Genomic DNA, 17733 nt, shown 5'->3' with positions numbered 1-17733 from the left:
GATTGTGCTGATAATTTAAAAGTTGTGGTCCTTTTTATGTTTGGAACTAGAATTCTCTTCCCTCCTCTTTCGATCACCCTCCATTCTCTCTTTATTCAATAGCTATTCTTGAATATATTCAGGAATAAGGAGTAGGATTCTCTCTTCTCTTTTTTTCCCTCCCTTCAAAGATAAAACTTAGTAAAATGAAATGTTTGAAGGAGATGAAAGTTTGTTGTCTCGAGGACTTTCCAGGAGTTTTGAGTATTTATTTCAATATTTATTTCACAGTGTGATGTCCCGATATGGGTGCCGCAAATTGATGTTATCATTGTTGTCCAACTTCTTCCGGTTTTCCCTCACGGCGGATGGCGACCTCGACAAGGTGCCCTTCTTGTTCTTGGAGCAGTGCCCTCATTTTGATTTCAAGAGCACATTGTGAACACGGAAAATTCCTGAAACGAAAGAGACAAGAACAACGCGCACAAACAAATATTTGTATTTGATGATTTTGGGTTACAATCTCTCTCTATTTTGATCCTCTGATTCGATCTCCGTAAGGTGTTGATTTGTGGATGTGCGATTGATCCAAAGGGGCGTTGGGCTTGATCTAAGGATGAACGTTCTTCAAGGGCCGTGGACTTGATCTTGAAGGTGGATTTGAGCGGATCTTCAAAGGGGCTTTTGGGCTTGATCTTTGAAGAATAGTGATGAACGGATCTCCAAGGGCTTTTGGGCTTGATCTTGAAGAACAGTGATGAACGGATCTTCAAGGGCTTTTGGGCTTGATCTTGAAGAACGGTTGGATGTGTGGATTTGTCGACGTTGTTGATCTAAAGGGCCGTTGGGGCTTGATCTTGGATGAACGGATGATGAACGATGGTGCTTTCTTCAAGGGCCGTCGGGGCTTGATCTTGAATTGGTGGAAGTTCTTCAAGGGCCTTTGGGGCTTGATCTTGAAGGTGGATGATTGTTGATCCGAGGGCCGTCGGGGCTTGATCTTGGAAGAACGATGAACGAAGAACGAAGAACGCTTTCTTCAAGGGCCGTCGGGGCTTGATCTTGAAGGTGGATGATTGTTGATCCAAGGGCCGTCGAGGCTTGATCTTGGAAGAACGATGAACGAAGAACGAAGAACACTTTCTTGATTCTTCGGGAACCTGGATGCTTGAGAGCTTCGGAGTTTCAGAGCTTCAGAGCTTCAAGGTGTAATATGAATTCCTCTCCTTAAATGAATGAAATGGGCTTGTATTTATAGAATTTTCCAATGGCTAATTTTGAATATAATATCCCAGATGAAATAAGTCGTTTCTGCCAGGTGTTGACACGTGTCCTATTTGATGACTTTTCCAACTCATTTCAATTTTCGTTGAGTCACACGCTACGTGTAAAATTTATGTAATACATGAGCGTTGACACTTTGATTTATCGGTCAACATTTATTTACGAAATTTCGATGTCTACACACATATTTCGTTTCGTTTGTCAAATTTTATGTTAGTGTGTGATATGGAACTTGAGTAGATCCCAACAATTTAATTATATGTTGCTGCGTGGATTAATCATTAAAAAACAAAAACAAAAGATCATCATCTTCATCTCCCCAAAACAATGCGAGGGACTTTTACTCGTAACTCTTCTCTTTTCCGATTCACCAAATCCAAGGAGTAGAAAGTACTACCGTCACTAAAACAATGCCTCGGATCGCTGCAATATTGATGTGTATCTACAAAAGCTTGATGTAATGGTTTAGAAACAACACTAATTAATTTTTAATTGAGTGGTTGTTGAATAAAATGTGACTATTTCAGATATTATTTATGATAAAAATACTAAAAATAATGAGAAGGTTAGTCTGAATATGTAAATTAACCAATAGTTTTGATAAAAATTGACGGACAACAAAAGTTTGGATAAAATTGGAGTGATTACTTCAATATTACTGCAAAAGCTAAAATGAGAGAAAAAACAAAGTCGACAAAGAGCACCTCCAGCGGAAGCCAAATTGCCCTTGCCATTGATACCCCTGCCTTTTGACCGAATTTTGGTGCTCCAGCGGTGGAAAAAATGGCGAATGGGTGAATCGCAGGATCTCTATGGGCTGCCTCGCCAATTGTTGCACGGGCCTGCGCCCTTTGAATCAACAAGAGGGAGAGGGAGGGCCCCATCCACGTGACAGCCCAGCTTCCTTCAGCACAGCCCAACGTCTTGCAAGCTGTTGGATTTCCAAAGGTTTTTCATCTGAACCGTTATATTTTCAATGTTAACAAAAATTGAGAATACCAACAAATTATCAAAAAAATTCTAAAAAAATACAAATGTGTTGCAGTCTTATTGGAATAGGAATATGATTGTGTAAATCCTAACATATCTAGGATATCCTTATGAGATTCTATCATATCTCTTAGACTAGATATTTTCCTATTAGAGTTGTAATCCTAAAAGGGTAAGGAATTAACTTTCCCTACTAATATAATAAAGGTACAATGGGGTGGAATAGAACACACCTCACAATTACACATCTCTCTCTTCTCTCTCTATGCCGCATATTCCCTCTCTCTCTCTCTGCCTCCATAATTGTTCAGTAAATTATGCCTACAACAAAATATTTATTAGCAACACACTTCAAGTAGACACACTTAAGAAACTTAACAAGTTCAACCATCCTCTTCATTTGTGACACACCCCGACCCGGAATGTCCACTAGGACTCCAAATCGAGCTGTGCTGGCCGACACCTAAAGAGTGACAAAGCCATAAAGTTTGATGATGTGGAAAAATGTGAATAAATTTAAACCTAAGAGTGCCTAAATACCAGAATGCGCTGGTAAGCGGAAATGAACCCACTTCACACGTGACGTTACAGCTTAAGCAAGTACAGTAAAGTGAATTAAGAATCGTACTCTCGAAATAATCTCCAATACTAAGAATCGCCACGAATCTTCGACGATAAGAAAGCTCAGCTAATAAAACCTAGAGGGTGAAAACAAAATAAGGGTGAGTGACCCTAGAAATAAAATTTTAACAGAAACCATATAAAACATTATAACCCCTCGTTACAACACCTCATTATAACCCCTCGTTACAACACTTGCATAGTTTCCAGAAAGATCATAAATATACCACAACACAGCATCTCATCAGTAATATCAATAATCATGTGATTAATAACCCATACTAGCACGCAAGTCGAAGTCACCTATAGTGACATGTACGACTTACCCATATCTCATCACATATGCTAGCTCATCACATATGCTAACTCATCACATATGCTAGCTCATCACATATCTCATCACATATGCTAGCTCATCACATATCTCATCACATATGCTAGCTCATCACATATCTCATTACATATACTAACTCATCACTTATCTCATCACATATGCTAGCTCATCACATATGCTAGCTCATAAGTCGGAGTCACTTCTAGTGACCTGTACGACTTATCCATAGCTTAATAAGTATACCTGCATACGAGTCGGAACCACCTAAAGTGGTCTGTACAATAGAACTGGGTGTAAATAAATACGCTCAAGTGCTACAATCACGTGAAGACTGTGCAAATAATCGCGGGTCATCTACGAGTCGGAACCACCTATAGTGGTACGACATGATTGTGCACCTACCTTGGATCCAAGGTGAGCGTAAGGTGCGGGAGGTGAACATCACGTGAAGGACTGTGCCCTGGCCACGAGCGGGAGTACTAACACCGGGGTGTAGGTTTATGAGCTCTAACTGTATCTATTGTAACATGTACAATTCATGGGCAACCTGTACGACAGTGTTGGAGTTGCCTATCATTGCAACCTAAACATACATGTAGTCATACCATAACCCCATCATTTCAACTAATACCATAAACTCACCTGAACTTACCTGGGTGTCGTGCATTCACCTTTGCACTTCAACGCGTTCATAATAATTGTGTGCAGGTAATATACATATAGATAAACCATGATGAAATCTGATACTCAACCATGTTATAGCATTTCCAATTATATATATATATATAATGTGGCATAAAAATGCAGAAGCTGTAACGCCCTACTCCCGAATTATTCATTTTCGGGGATAATTATAGGTGACAAGCCCAACTAGACACTAGTTTAATTAATTATCATTACTTACGTTTCCTTACTTCAAATTCTTGATTCTTTACACATTGATTTATGACCAACATTTAATCACCAATTCATAAGGTTAAATCTCACCTTTTTACCAAATTCCTTCACCTTGCCCAGTTCCCCAAACAAGGCTTTATCTCAATTGTTTAATCTCAATTATTGTATGACTACATCTAACGTCTTGTTAGACTGCCTACGTACCCTAAACACGGATCAAGCCATTCGTAGTTCGCATAAGTACTTCAAAGTATTCACAGTAGTTATATGCAATAATCAATTTATAAACGTTTGTGGAATTGTCAATCATATATATATATATATATATATATATATATATATGATAAGAAGGAAAAGATTCACTCACAAGGAGTCTGTGCTACAATTTCCTAGCATAACCATCGAAGCGTTCCTAACGATCGGCACCTAGGACAATTATCAAACCACATCTCATAATTCTTATCAATAGATCATGTAATTTACGTAAAACACATCCCTAAAAACGTTTTAGATTGATTTAAGCCCCATTGACCAAAAGTCGATCATCGGTCAACGATCGACGGTAAGGTCCACAACCCTACGTAATTCAATTCGGAAGATTCACTCCTCGGATTTCCGATCAGTAACTTCCAAAGATCCACATTATGCTTCTAAAACATCATCCTAAAATTTCATTATGATCCAACGGTTGGATCTCCACCAATAGTCAAAACAAAGTGGCGGTTAACGTTTATTCTTCAAACTTACAATTCCATTTCGGGAAGATCTGTATCTCGGATTTCCTATCTGTCAGTCCCTATGATTCTCAAATATTATGTACTATAACATATTAAAGTTTGGTGACGATCCCACGGTCGGATCGTCGTTTCATATTTTTACCAATTAACGCACCTTAATCAAACTAGGTTCACATAATCAAGTCATAACATATAGACATCAAATCTAAAATCAAGATATCAATTTAACGTAAAATGACATTGGTGGACCACTGGCCATGCGCTGCTGCCGGTGGCGGTCCGCCACCCCGACTCGCTGGAAAATCCAAATATTTCAAAAAATTCTCAAATTTCACATAAATGAAGATCTCAACGAGTGGAGCAACTTTCATACTTGTGACTAAGGCCAATTTGGCCGAGAAACACCTCAAATCACCATGAACGGTACGGAACCCTTGAATTTGGGTGTGCTCAATTCGACCTTAAACGAACTCCAACGCCCCAAAACTTGTTTGGGCTTTATTCCAGACCTCAAGAGGATGCTGTAGGTGGTGATAATTGGTGAAAATCGTTTCAATAATGGGAGAATCGACGACAAAGGTTTCCCGCACCCACCGGTGCGGTTTTCATACTTTCATGGCTAAATTTCTACAATTTTGGGTTGTAATGGTAGAGGGAAGGTCGTGGAACATTTTCAACGGGGTTAGATAACGTGGTTCGCCGGAAAAACTGACGAAAAACCACCGGAAAAGATGAAAAGGATCGGGTCGGGTCGGAAAGTGGAACCGGGTTGAAGGGATCCCCTGCTCCCCTCTTCTCTCCTTTTTCCTCCTTTCGTTTGTTTCTAATTGGGCCATCCTAACTCTCTCATCTCCCTATTAGTCACACATTTCCTCTCATTTTTCTTTTATCTTCTTTCCTTTACACCTCCACCATCCATTCCTCATTTCCTTTAATCTGGGCCACCCACATGGCACTCCAGATTTTCCCCTCAACAAAATCTGAAATTAATTAATTTACTAAAATGTCCTTAACTTTAAATGTTAATAACTCTTTTGTTATAGCTCCAAATCACGTGTCGTTTGCGCCCACGCATCCGTAGCGACGAGTAAAACGAGAATACGCCAAGAAGATGAGTCTCACATGACACGACGCGGTAGTCAACACTTTGCCTCGAAGGGCATCTTCATAAACTCACGTGTTAAGATTATAAAATCGTCATTTTTAGGGACGGGCTGTTACAATTTGCCTTTATTTTAATTAATTATGCTTGTAATACTAAGCTATCCTCTTATTTTGCCTTTATTTTAATTAATTATGCTTGTAATACTAAGCTATGTTATATGCTAAAACGCTGGGTATCCCAACTTCGTAGAACTTGACAAATTAGCCATCACTGTATATAACAGGGTTTCAATGGTAAAAACAATATCATTTTGAAAAATTTCAAACAAAGCACCCAATACTTGATCACTTTTTTACAATTTCAATAACTAAATATTAAGTCATTTTTTTTTAATTTGATAAAACTAAAACTAAGTTTTTTTATTTATTTTTAATTTTAATAAAACTCAAACTAATATATTTTACAAAAAAATATTAATATGTATAAAATGATAAATAAAAAAGGCCAAGTAAGGGGCTAGTAAATTAAAATGAGAGCATCAATTAAAAAACCATGATTTTTTTTGGGCAAATAAGAACTTTGCTTCTTGAGCAGTAGCATGTGCTCTTGGGACCAGTAAATTTATACAAATTACAACTGGTAATGTTAGGCACCAGTCCATTTATACAAATTACAGTCCCATTTATACAAATTACAACTGGTTATGTTAGGTACCAGTCCATTTATACAAATTACAGTTGGTAATGTTAGGTAAACTAAATGTACAAATTAAATGATATATCACAAATAAAAAATAAGCATATTAATCAACATTTAAATAATAATTCAATTATCAGCAATCACATTATTTGATGTAAAAATTCAATTTGCCTACCATTAACCAATTGCAATATATGGTCAATAGTGATTTGTTTGAATAAAGATCACGTGCACGCAATCCTCATTCAATGACCACACGCATGCAATCCTAATCCAATGCAAGTAGCTACTGATTTGTCGGAATAATGAGCACATGATTGCGGCAGCCATTGATTTGTCGAAATAATGACCGCATGTATGGAATCCTATGTAGTAGTTTGGCCGTAGTAGCCATCTTTATACCATCATTGTCTCATGCCAGCTGTTGCAATATTATCTCATTGGAAACTTTAACGAAAAGTTCCCGGTAATGTTCACTTTAACGAAAAACTATATTTTTACATTAAAAAGTCAATCCTGGTACTATTCACTTTACCCTTTATCTTGTCCTTATCGTTAAAACTCAAAGTTTTCAAGCCATTTTCATTAGTTTTCCTTTCAATATTTTTATCTTAACGCTAATTATTTGGCTGATCCCATCTTGAAGTCTTTCTTCTCCTATTCTAGTTACAAAAATGATACTCTTATTATATATTTGTTTAATTATTTATGCATTGATGGTCCTTATCTTTATTAGAAATATGATACAAATAGATGTTAAATGTAATATTACTCTACAGATTATACCATCAAAATAGCGGTAGTCAACCACACAACTTCCCTACACCCTTGGACTTTTCTCGCTCTTCCGTTATGCAAAAGATAATTCCACAATATTATCATGGTAATTTAACCAAGATAAACATTTAAATTTGAGTAATGATATTCATACCATATTTTTATACCATATTTCTATACCACCTTAGGTGGCATCCGATGTAGACAGCCACATCATTTGAAAAATTTGCAAAACCCAAAGAAATGAACGAGAAAGACTCCTCGTATATCACAATCATCATTTAATTAATTAGTTTTTCTTAATTATTAGTTTATTAAATAATCAACTAAATTTTAAAATCTGATTAATTCAAATGATGTGGCTATCCACATCAAATGCCACCTAAGGTGGTATGAAAATGTGGTACAAAAACATGGTATGAATATCATTACTCTTTAAATTTTCCTTATTTAATCCACATCATTATATTTGATCCCACGGCCTAGAATTTTTCTCATTCAACGGCATCGATTGCATGGACCGGTTATCTAATATTGGGTTCAAACACTAGCACAGATGAAAGGGGTGTGGATTGGAGAATTGTAGCCCCACCAGATTAATACCCAAATCTAACCTTGTCACAATTTCTTGCCCTTACTGTTTTACCATCTTCCTCGGGAACCATACAGAGGAAGTTGGAGACATTGAGTTTGAGCAATAGAGGACGGCGAGAGAGAGGGACCGCGATATAGAGCGAGAGAGAAAATAGAGAGTGCTGCGGCATTGGGAGAAATTAGGGTTAAAGTCCGGTTTTCCCTTTTCTGTTTCCCCAAGGCTTATCGAAGAAGAAAGCTACGATTGTTCGTGCTACTATTCTCTTGGGAATTTCATTTTTTTGGTTGGATTGGGAATTTCCTTAAGAAGGAAGGAAAAAACAAACAAACCAGAATTAGTGTATCACTGACTTTATAGTTAAGAACAAACATGAAGTTATTTTTTTCCGTCAAATTCAGCTTTGACGGAATTCCACAAAATTAATTGGTAATATACGGAGTAGTACAACTTACTTATAAACTGTGGAATTTATTCTCAACACGCTCCCTCATGTGTGATGAATTTTCAAGCTTAACACGTGAACAACACAACGGGGTGACGTGCAGCGCGTGTGGATGTTTGACTTCACACGTGGAACAACCTACTATGAAAGCATGAACAAAGTTAAGATTTCACCATAAAACTAATTGGCAATAGGGTAATTTTATTTAGACCCAACAATACTATTTCTACACCTAGCTATAAAAAAAACTTTTTATGTAATTCCTATATTATCCCTTATACAAAATAAAATAAGATATTGAAAATTAAATATCTTTCTACACCCATTCAACCGAGAGAGAACCCACATACATCGCCACCACTCAACCACCACTTCAGACCTCCCTCCCTCTTCCTTCTCCTACATATAGAAATAGTTAGGCGGGATTGCTAAATCAGCCATCGCCTTCAACAACCCGACCCAATACAAAATCCATTTGACTCCATTTTGGACTTATGCAACAAGTCGCTTACGGAGTCGACGATGCCGCTTAGTTTTGCCTATTAATAGCAAGGCCCTATCACGCGCAATAGAAGAAAAATGGAAAGATTCACTGGACGTTTGGTGGAATAGCCACCACAAAGAATTGGTGGGTGTGGGAGAGGTGGGGGAACACACAGAGAATATCAGAAAAAAAAAAACAGTCGGGAGGGAGACAGACCCAACAAATACAGGGAAGAGACGCCAGAACAGTTGGGAAATGGGTTTGATGAGTTTTTCTTTTTCTAGTTTATTTATGTTTATAATTTATGAGGGTAAACTAGAGAGTTTATAGGTAACAAAATATTAAAGTTGGGTTTAGAGAGAGGAAAACTGGGTCCAAATAAAATTTCTTTTGGCAATATGGAGAGTAACCCAACTTACTTATAAGCTCATGCAAGGTCCCTCCTCCCATTCATGCAAGATCCCTCCTCCCATAATATGAGATTCATTCTCAACAGAGGACGACGCACTCGATTAAAATAGGAAAAACAATGAGCTCGTTTGAATGTGCTTTTAAAATGACTGAAAACACTTTTTGTGAAAATGTTTTTGGAACCAGTCCTTAGTAAAAAAGCAAGTAAATGCTGGAAAAACACTTAAAGTGCTTCCAGGAAGAAGCACATAACGGGTGCTTCTTGCAGAAAGCACTTTAAGTGCTTTTGGAATCAAAAAAATATTTTCTCTAAAAATGCTTTCAGTCATTTTAAAAACATATCCAAACGAGCCCAATATCATTTTGAAAATTTTCAAACAAAGCACCCAATACATGGGTATTGGATAGTTACTTGATCATTTTTTTTTTAATAACTAAATATTGAATCAGCTTTTTTTTTTTTTTTTTTGTAATTTCGATAAGAGTAATGATATTCTTACCACAATTTTATACCACATTTATTTACCATCTTAGGTGGCAGATGAGTTGGACAAGCTAAATTGTTTAATTTCAATTTTCTTATTAATTAAAACACTTAAATAAGGAAAATTGCATACTTCAAAATCCCTCTGGCGTTAGTAACTTAATTGGGTATGAACCCTAATCCGATAGACAAATTTGATTTTGACTCCTAATTCGCATGAAAGCTAATAAGCGTTACTTAATGAAATAATCAAAAAAAAAAATATCACGAGATGAACAATCATGGAGTACCAAAGAAGATTGGAGACAGAAATACTTGAAGGGGAATGAGGATTAGGGCTACGGGGCATGAGTCTGGAGATAGAAATCAATGGTGATTGTGGCATACTAGTAAATTCTATAAAGATTGACCATAATCATGGAAATCAACAGAAATCAATACAAAACTGGCATTAAAAAAAAAAAAGAGGTAAGAAGAAAAAGCAGAATGGAAAGAGGAAGGAAGAAGGAGACTCCTTGTATACCACAATCATCATTTAATTAACAATCTTTTTATTAATTATTGATTAACATTTTGAAATTAAATGCTTATTAATTTAAATGATGTGGCTGTCCACATCAGATACCATCTAAGGTGGTATATAATTGTGATACAAAAACATGGTAAGAATAACATATTGTTTTGATAACACTAAAACTAATATTTTGATAAAAATATTATAGCGTACGCGTTGTATAACATTAGAATTAGAGCATCAATCTAGAAACTATGACCAGTCTCCCACCGTGCTTGAAAAATCAAAGGGAAACTAGGGCCACTTCTTTTTCCCAACAAAGCGAACAGTTTAATTTAGGGGCTTTAAGATCCAGGTCAAAAAACATAGAGTGTTTTTAGGAGTGACTCCCGTTATCTAATTATATGTTTTGATTTCTTTTATACTCCTTTTATATTTTCTAAAAATATTAAAAATCAATTAAAAGCTTTTAATATTATGCATTTTTCAACTCCAAAATATCTAATTAATATCTTATAAACAAAAAAAAATTAATATACTAACATAAATCTATCTGCAAAACATTCTACCCTAACTCAAGTAGCAAATATATGAATGTATATTATACCTATAAGTGAGATATGAAACCTAACTAAAAGGTAGAAAAAAACATAATATATCTACAAGCAAGACACATTAATCTGTGAAATGTTGACTATGAAAAAGAATATGTCATATAGGTAGATAAATACAATTAACCTGTGACATAGGTTGATTATAAAATTAAAAAAAAAATCTATAAATGGGTTAAAGCAGGAGGAAGAACAAGAAATAACAAATAAATAAATAAAAAGAAATAATCAAAGAGATAATTAGGAAGAAATTTGATTTTTACAATAAGTTTTTTCTTTTAAGAGATAATTATTGATAACTAAATAATTAAATTTAAAGAATTGAACTTATTTTAATAAACTGGACTATTCCTACTATTGGCTCAAAAAATTGGAGTTATATCAAGTTTCCCTTTAATTTATACGGTTGTGAAAGTCCAAGCAAACTTTGCTAAAATTTGCTACAAAAAGCACAATTTTCAAACCTATTCCAATTTCCAAGCCATTCACGCTGTCCATTTTTTATACATATTTTGACACTTATTTTGTGGAGTTCATTTTGTAATGCATATCAACTATTTTTGAATCGTCTAAATTTCAATTCAACATTCATAAATAATCAATGTAAAAAATTAGACAAATTCTAAAATCATTAATTCACTCATTTGTAGTGAAGAAAATGAATGAATACATTTTACAAATAAACACTAAAATGACTATGGATCTAATGGTCATATGGTTTGAATTTTGGTGATTTTTTATAGACATGATGTTTAAGAGAAAACCTAAAAGATAAGCACTTAAATCGTTAAAATACATAACAAAATAAGCTCTACATCCTTCAATCCTAATTATATATATATGCAAACCCAATACAACGTAGTATTCAGAGTCAAGTAACCATGGCTTCTATGTCAGCTCCACTCGTCACCTCCACGAGAAGTATCATCCCCACAACTTCTCTCTTCCCTTTCTCCCAAAAGTATCACCGAATTTCCTTACCCAATACCCAGAATTTTTGCAGTTAAATTTTTCATTGGTGAGGTGCATCTCTCTCTAGTAGTCTCTACTGAGAATTGTTCTGTTGGACGGTGATTTAGAAGTCACCGTACCGTTTCTCTCCCAGGTGCATCTTTCCCTCTTGAAAATTGCATAACATTGCTATCATGATTTGATCAGATCTGGAAAAAAAGCAAACTAAAAAATAAAAGCATCGGTCGTTTAGCTCCCAATTGCATAACATTGCTATCATGATTTGACGTTAAGTAAAAGACACGTGTGAAAAAATAAAAAATAAGACACAAATGAGACAGAGAGTCCGGGACAGCAGACCCACAGCCGTACACAAGAAGACCAAAACCAATTCACCTTCTGAAACTACAATCCCTCGTGAACCTTACCCAATTCTCTCTCGATCTCTAAATACATGCCACTTGCTATAGTGCATGGTTGTCCTGCACTAAATGACTAAGTAAATATTATTGGTACACAAGAAGACCAAAACCAATTCACCTTCTGAAACTACAATCCCTCGTGAACCTTACCCAATTCTCTCTCGATCTCTAAATACATGCCACTTGCTATAGTGCATGGTTGTCCTGCACTAAATGACTAAGTAAATATTATTGGTACACAAGAAGACCAAAACCAATTCACCTTCTGAAACTACAAATCCCTCGTGAACCTTACCCAATTCTCTCTCGATCTCTAAATACATGCCACTTGCTATAGTGTATGGTTGTCCTGTACTAAATGACTACGTAGTATTCCTCGTCAAACCCTTAAGGACCGACCACGTGTGTACGGCCTGCCACCTGTGCAAAGAAAAGTACAACCTAGAACACATTATAAAAGCAAAGCCAATACAACGTATTATTCAGAGTCAAAAGTAACCATGGCTTCTATGTCAGCTCCACTCGTCACCTCCGCCACAAGTATCATCCCCACAACTTTCCTCTCCCCTTTCTCCCAAAAGTATCACCGAATATCCTCATTTGGAAACCCTAGGCATTCCAATTTACAAGCTGTCTCATGCAAAGCCACAAATAATAGTAGTGACCAAAACAAAAACCCTTCCACTAGCTCCAACGATCACGACCATGAAAACCCTTCTCCAGTAAACCTAGACAGAAGAAATGTACTTATAGGTCTCGGAAGCCTATACGGTGGAGTGGCTGGTCTTGGCAGCGACCCCTTCGCTGTTGCAAAGCCAGTGTCGCCGCCTGACCTAGCCAAATGCGGAGCTGCGGACTTTCCAAGTGGAGCAGTCCCGACCAACTGTTGCCCGCCAACGTCCCAAAAAATCGTAGACTTCAAATTCCCCTCCCCTACCAAACTCCGCGTCAGGCCGGCAGCTCACACCGTGGATAAAGCCTACATCGAAAAATATTCAAAAGCCATCGAGCTCATGAAAGCCCTCCCGGACGACGATCCGCGTAGCTTCACCCAGCAAGCCGATCTCCACTGTGCCTATTGCGACGGCGCGTACGACCAAGTCGGCTTCCCCAACCTCGAGCTCCAAATCCATCAATGCTGGCTTTTCTTCCCCTTCCATCGTTACTACCTATACTTCCACGAAAGAATCTTGGCCAAACTCATAGACGATCCGACGTTCGCGTTGCCGTTTTGGAACTGGGACGCGCCAGCTGGCATGCAACTCCCTGCCTTGTTCGCTAACCCGGACTCTCCGCTTTACGACGAGCTTCGCGCTGCCAGCCATCAGCCGCCGACTCTCATCGATCTTGACTTCAACGGCACGGATGAAACAATGTCCAACGATGCTCAAATCGAAGCCAACCTCAAAATTATGTATAGGCAGATGGTTTCCAACTCCAAGAAACCGCTGTTGTTCTTTGGTTCGCCCTACAGGGCTGGCACTGAACCAGATCCAGGGGGCGGTTCAATCGAAACGACCCCACATGGTCCGGTTCATTTATGGACCGGAGATAACACGCAACCTAATTTTGAAGACATGGGGAATTTTTACTCCGCTGGAAGGGATCCAATATTTTTTTCGCACCATTCGAATATAGATCGAATGTGGAATATTTGGAAAAGTATAGGGACTAAAAATAAAGATATTAACGATAAGGATTGGTTGGATACGGGGTTTTTGTTTTATGACGAGAATGCTGAGCTTGTTAGGGTCACGGTGAGGGACACTCTTGATAATAAAAAGCTAGGGTATACGTATGAAGATGTTGAGATTCCATGGCTCAAGTCTAGACCGACGCCACGTCGGACAAAGCTTGCGAGAAAGGCAAAGGCGGCTGGAGTGGCGAAGGCCGCTGAGACGACGTCATCAGGGAAGGTGGTGGCGGGTAAAGATTTTCCAATAAATTTGGAGACGAAGATAAGTACGGTGGTGTCAAGGCCGAAGCCGAAGAAGAGGAGCAAGAAGGAGAAAGAGGATGAGGAGGAGATATTGGTGATTCAGGGGATTGAGCTTGACAAAGATGTGGCTGTGAAGTTTGATGTGTATGTGAATGACGTGGACGATGAGGATGCGGCACCGAGTGGACCCGACAAGAGCGAGTTTGCTGGGAGTTTTGTGAGTGTGCCACATAAGCAGAAGGAAAAGAGCAAGAGTTGTTTAAGGTTGGGGTTAACGGACCTGTTGGAGGATTTGGGTGCTGAAGATGATGAGAGTGTGGTGGTGACTTTGGTGCCCAGGTACGGCGCTCAGGCTGTTAAGATCGGTAGCATCAAAATTGAGTTTCTTGCTTGAACAAACTGTGCTGAAACCTTTTCAGTTTCTAGTTAATGTGATCATTTTTTTCCTCAATCCATATTTTAAAATTATACCAAATTAAATTTGTAATGTTGCTAGCCACATAATCTTTCAACTACAATGTGAGCACATTCTCTCAGAAGCGACTTTACGTGCGACTTGCTAACATTTGAAGTTTTGATCATAAGAAAAATAGAATTATATTAGTGGACAAGATAGTTAAATTCTCAAAAGAGTAATGTTAGGTAGACTAAATTTGTAGATTAAATTTGTAAACTAAAATAATGTGTCACCATAAGAAATAAGTCCGTTAATCAATACTTAAGTAATAGAGTAATGCTAGGGAGACTAAATTTATATACTAAATTTTGGAAACTAAAGGTGTTTGGACCCAAATTTACACAATCTGTTACACTCACCCCTAATTTAAATTGTATTTTCACTAAGTTTGATATTATCTTGCTTTTAAAATTATTTTTGGATTGTGCTCAAGGGGCCCACCCCCTGTTTTGTCCCCCGTTCCCGTTCCCTTTCCCTTTCTTTTATTTTTTTTCTTCTTTCTTTTGAAAAGTCTCTCTTTCTCTCTTCTCCCTCGCTCTCCCTTACACTCTCTCAGCTCTCTCTATCTCAGCCCCTCCAAGGGCTTTTCTTACCAACAAACAACACCACAACAACAACAACATCTCCATTAGCACCCCAAACCCCTCTCTTCCATTCGGCCGGTACTGTTCATCTTCTTCCCCGATGAGTTTCTTGATTTTTCAATGTTGGTAAGCTTCTAAAAACCCCTGGGATGTGTTTTAGGGTTAGATTGAAGCTTGTTTTAAGTTGTGTATACATTTGAATCACAGAAAATAGCTCGGGAAAGCTTTTCCAAATTTTCTGGCGAGCACCGCCACTTTCGAGGCAATTTCCGGCCAAACTATAGTGAGTTGGCCGGCGTGCAAGGTATCAATCTCTTGGTCTCACTGAGTACTACAACTTTCCTTTTTGTTTCACCCAATTTTGTTGAGTATTGAAGAAGTTATACTCATTTGAATCTTACCCAGTTTCCGGCGAGTCCAACAACTTTAAACCACATCGTGCGAGGTACCATTCTCTTCGTCTCTTCGAGGGATACAATTTCTGTTTTTGAATCACTCGATTTCGTTGAGTTTTGACAAAGTTATGGCCGTTTAAAGTTGATGTAGTTTTCCGGCCGAATCCGGCCTTCTCCTTCCTTTGAATTCTGCAACCCAAAAATCCCAAGGCCTTTGGGCCTTTCCTGCCGAGCCCAACCCAAAACCCATTTCAATTTTTATTATGTATTTTTATTAATTGTTTTAAGTTAAAGGCCTTTGGGCCAAATTAGCTAAGGCCCTAAGCCTTTTTATCTAAAAACCCAAAACCCTTAGGCTTAAGGCCTTCGGGCCTTTTGAACCAGGGCCCTAAGCCCTCTCCTCTAAACCTAGCCCACCTAATTAGCTAACCCTAAACCCTAATCGGCCCATACCTTTTATGGGAAATATTATGTCAGGGAATATTTTGTTGACATTTTACGAAATTTATCCAGGACCCTTCTTAGGGTAATTTGACGTTCTGAATCCGTTTCCAACTTCCGTTTTCCCAAATTCAATTGTTACAATAGAGTTTTATTAATTGGACCATTTATGTGCTTAAGGGCAATATTTGTGATGTTTTCGTGGTTACTAGTTTGCGTGGCTCTTCGGCGGCTAAGTACTGTGAGTGGACCCCTTCTCAAAATTCATGTTTTAATAGTAGAAATGCATACATGAAAAGCATGATTTGATGATTACATTTTATGAAACGTTTTGTGAGATAACATGCTTACTAAGGCTACTTTGAATTATTACTATTTTTCCTATAACTCATGTTCTTATAGAATATCCGATGGATGACGATATGATATTTAGAACATGTTTCGAACACCTCTTTATAATATAGATGATGGATGACTTTATACTATGAAGTTGCTTTTCAATATATGTATGTTCAATGGTTTTGTATTTACCTAGTGGTCATTTCCGCTACGGGAAGTAGGGATAGATCCGGTCCGTCCTGGGCGACGGTTTGGTGTTGGCATAGGGCCTGTAATGTGTTTCCTCTGGCTATTTAGCACAGGGACGGGGAGCCGGCATGGGGCCTGAAGTATATTTTCCTCTGACTGTCTGCTCAGAGACGGGGAGCCGGCATGGGGCCTGGGGTTTATCGAACAATTCACTAGTGATTATTATATATACAAGGTATGGTTTGAGACATTGCACGGCATGCTAGGTTTCGAAAAAATTATGTTTATCATGATATATATGTGTTTTCATAAAACCTGGGGGTTAGTACGTTGATAACTGTTTTACTATTTATATATCAAATTGGTCCACTCATGTTTGTTTTGCGCCCCCTTCAGGACTTAGAATCGAGGCATACAATCCTGACGTCAAAGGACTCCTACATCAACTTCTTCGAGTCCTTTCGGTGTATGACCCATTCTTTTATTCACTCCATTTTATATTATTTCTTTTAGTAATCTAGTTAGTTGTGTGCTTTGAACACGTTCCTTAAATGCATATTCTTGATTCTTTTATATTTATAAGTCATATCCATCCTTTATTCTCAGCATTTGTACTCAATAAATGGCTTTCGTCACTCTCGGATGTCGGCCAGCACATGCCTATCCTGGTATTCGGGGAATATTGGGATCGGGGCGTGTCACCATCGGCCCGTGCAATCAAGGTCGTTGAGTGAGCATAGTTTCACACCGTCAGATGAAAAGTGGAGATAATTCATTTTGTTATTATTAAAGGATAATGTTATGGTGTTTTATCATAATTATCTTTTAATAATAATTTATTATGAAAGATGAGATATGTATTTCCAACTGGAAACATGGCAGCACAATTCAAGCTGATTTGGATGTTTTGGCGTGTGAATGTGTAGGTGAGATCAGTGTGGTTGACTGACAAGTGGTGTGTTGCAAACTGATTATTGTCTATTCAAAGTATGGTAGGGATCAGGATGCATGCATCGGTAAAGATTATGATGGTAAAGATTATGAAGAAGCCT

At 37.7% G+C, this 17733-nt stretch overlaps 1 protein-coding gene and 1 long non-coding RNA gene across 2 annotated transcripts; both read left to right on the top strand.

The window, feature by feature from the left end:
* Nucleotides 1–12169: 12169 nt before the first annotated feature.
* LOC103409981 (polyphenol oxidase, chloroplastic-like) lies at nucleotides 12170–14727 on the top strand. Its single transcript, XM_070806884.1, has one exon. The coding sequence runs from the start codon at nucleotides 12838–12840 to the stop codon at nucleotides 14668–14670; it is 1833 nt and encodes a 610-aa protein (XP_070662985.1). The 5' UTR covers nucleotides 12170–12837; the 3' UTR covers nucleotides 14671–14727.
* Nucleotides 14728–17046: 2319 nt separating this feature from the next.
* On the top strand, nucleotides 17047–17528 carry LOC139188868 (uncharacterized). The gene is made up of 2 exons (XR_011572229.1): nucleotides 17047–17147; nucleotides 17288–17528. It is a non-coding gene; the product is annotated as an uncharacterized lncRNA (long non-coding RNA).
* Nucleotides 17529–17733: the final 205 nt, after the last annotated feature.

This window comes from Malus domestica, chromosome 10 (assembly GCF_042453785.1).
Source record: "Malus domestica chromosome 10, GDT2T_hap1".
NCBI classification, from domain to species: Eukaryota; Viridiplantae; Streptophyta; class Magnoliopsida; order Rosales; family Rosaceae; genus Malus; species Malus domestica.
This window is presented reverse-complemented; position numbering and strand designations above follow the sequence as displayed.

What these genes read in the sequence shown, in the direction of transcription:
- LOC103409981 (XM_070806884.1), top strand. Translation starts at nt 12,838, where the DNA reads ATGGCTTCTATGTCAGCTCCACTCGTCACCTCCGCCACAAGTATCATC.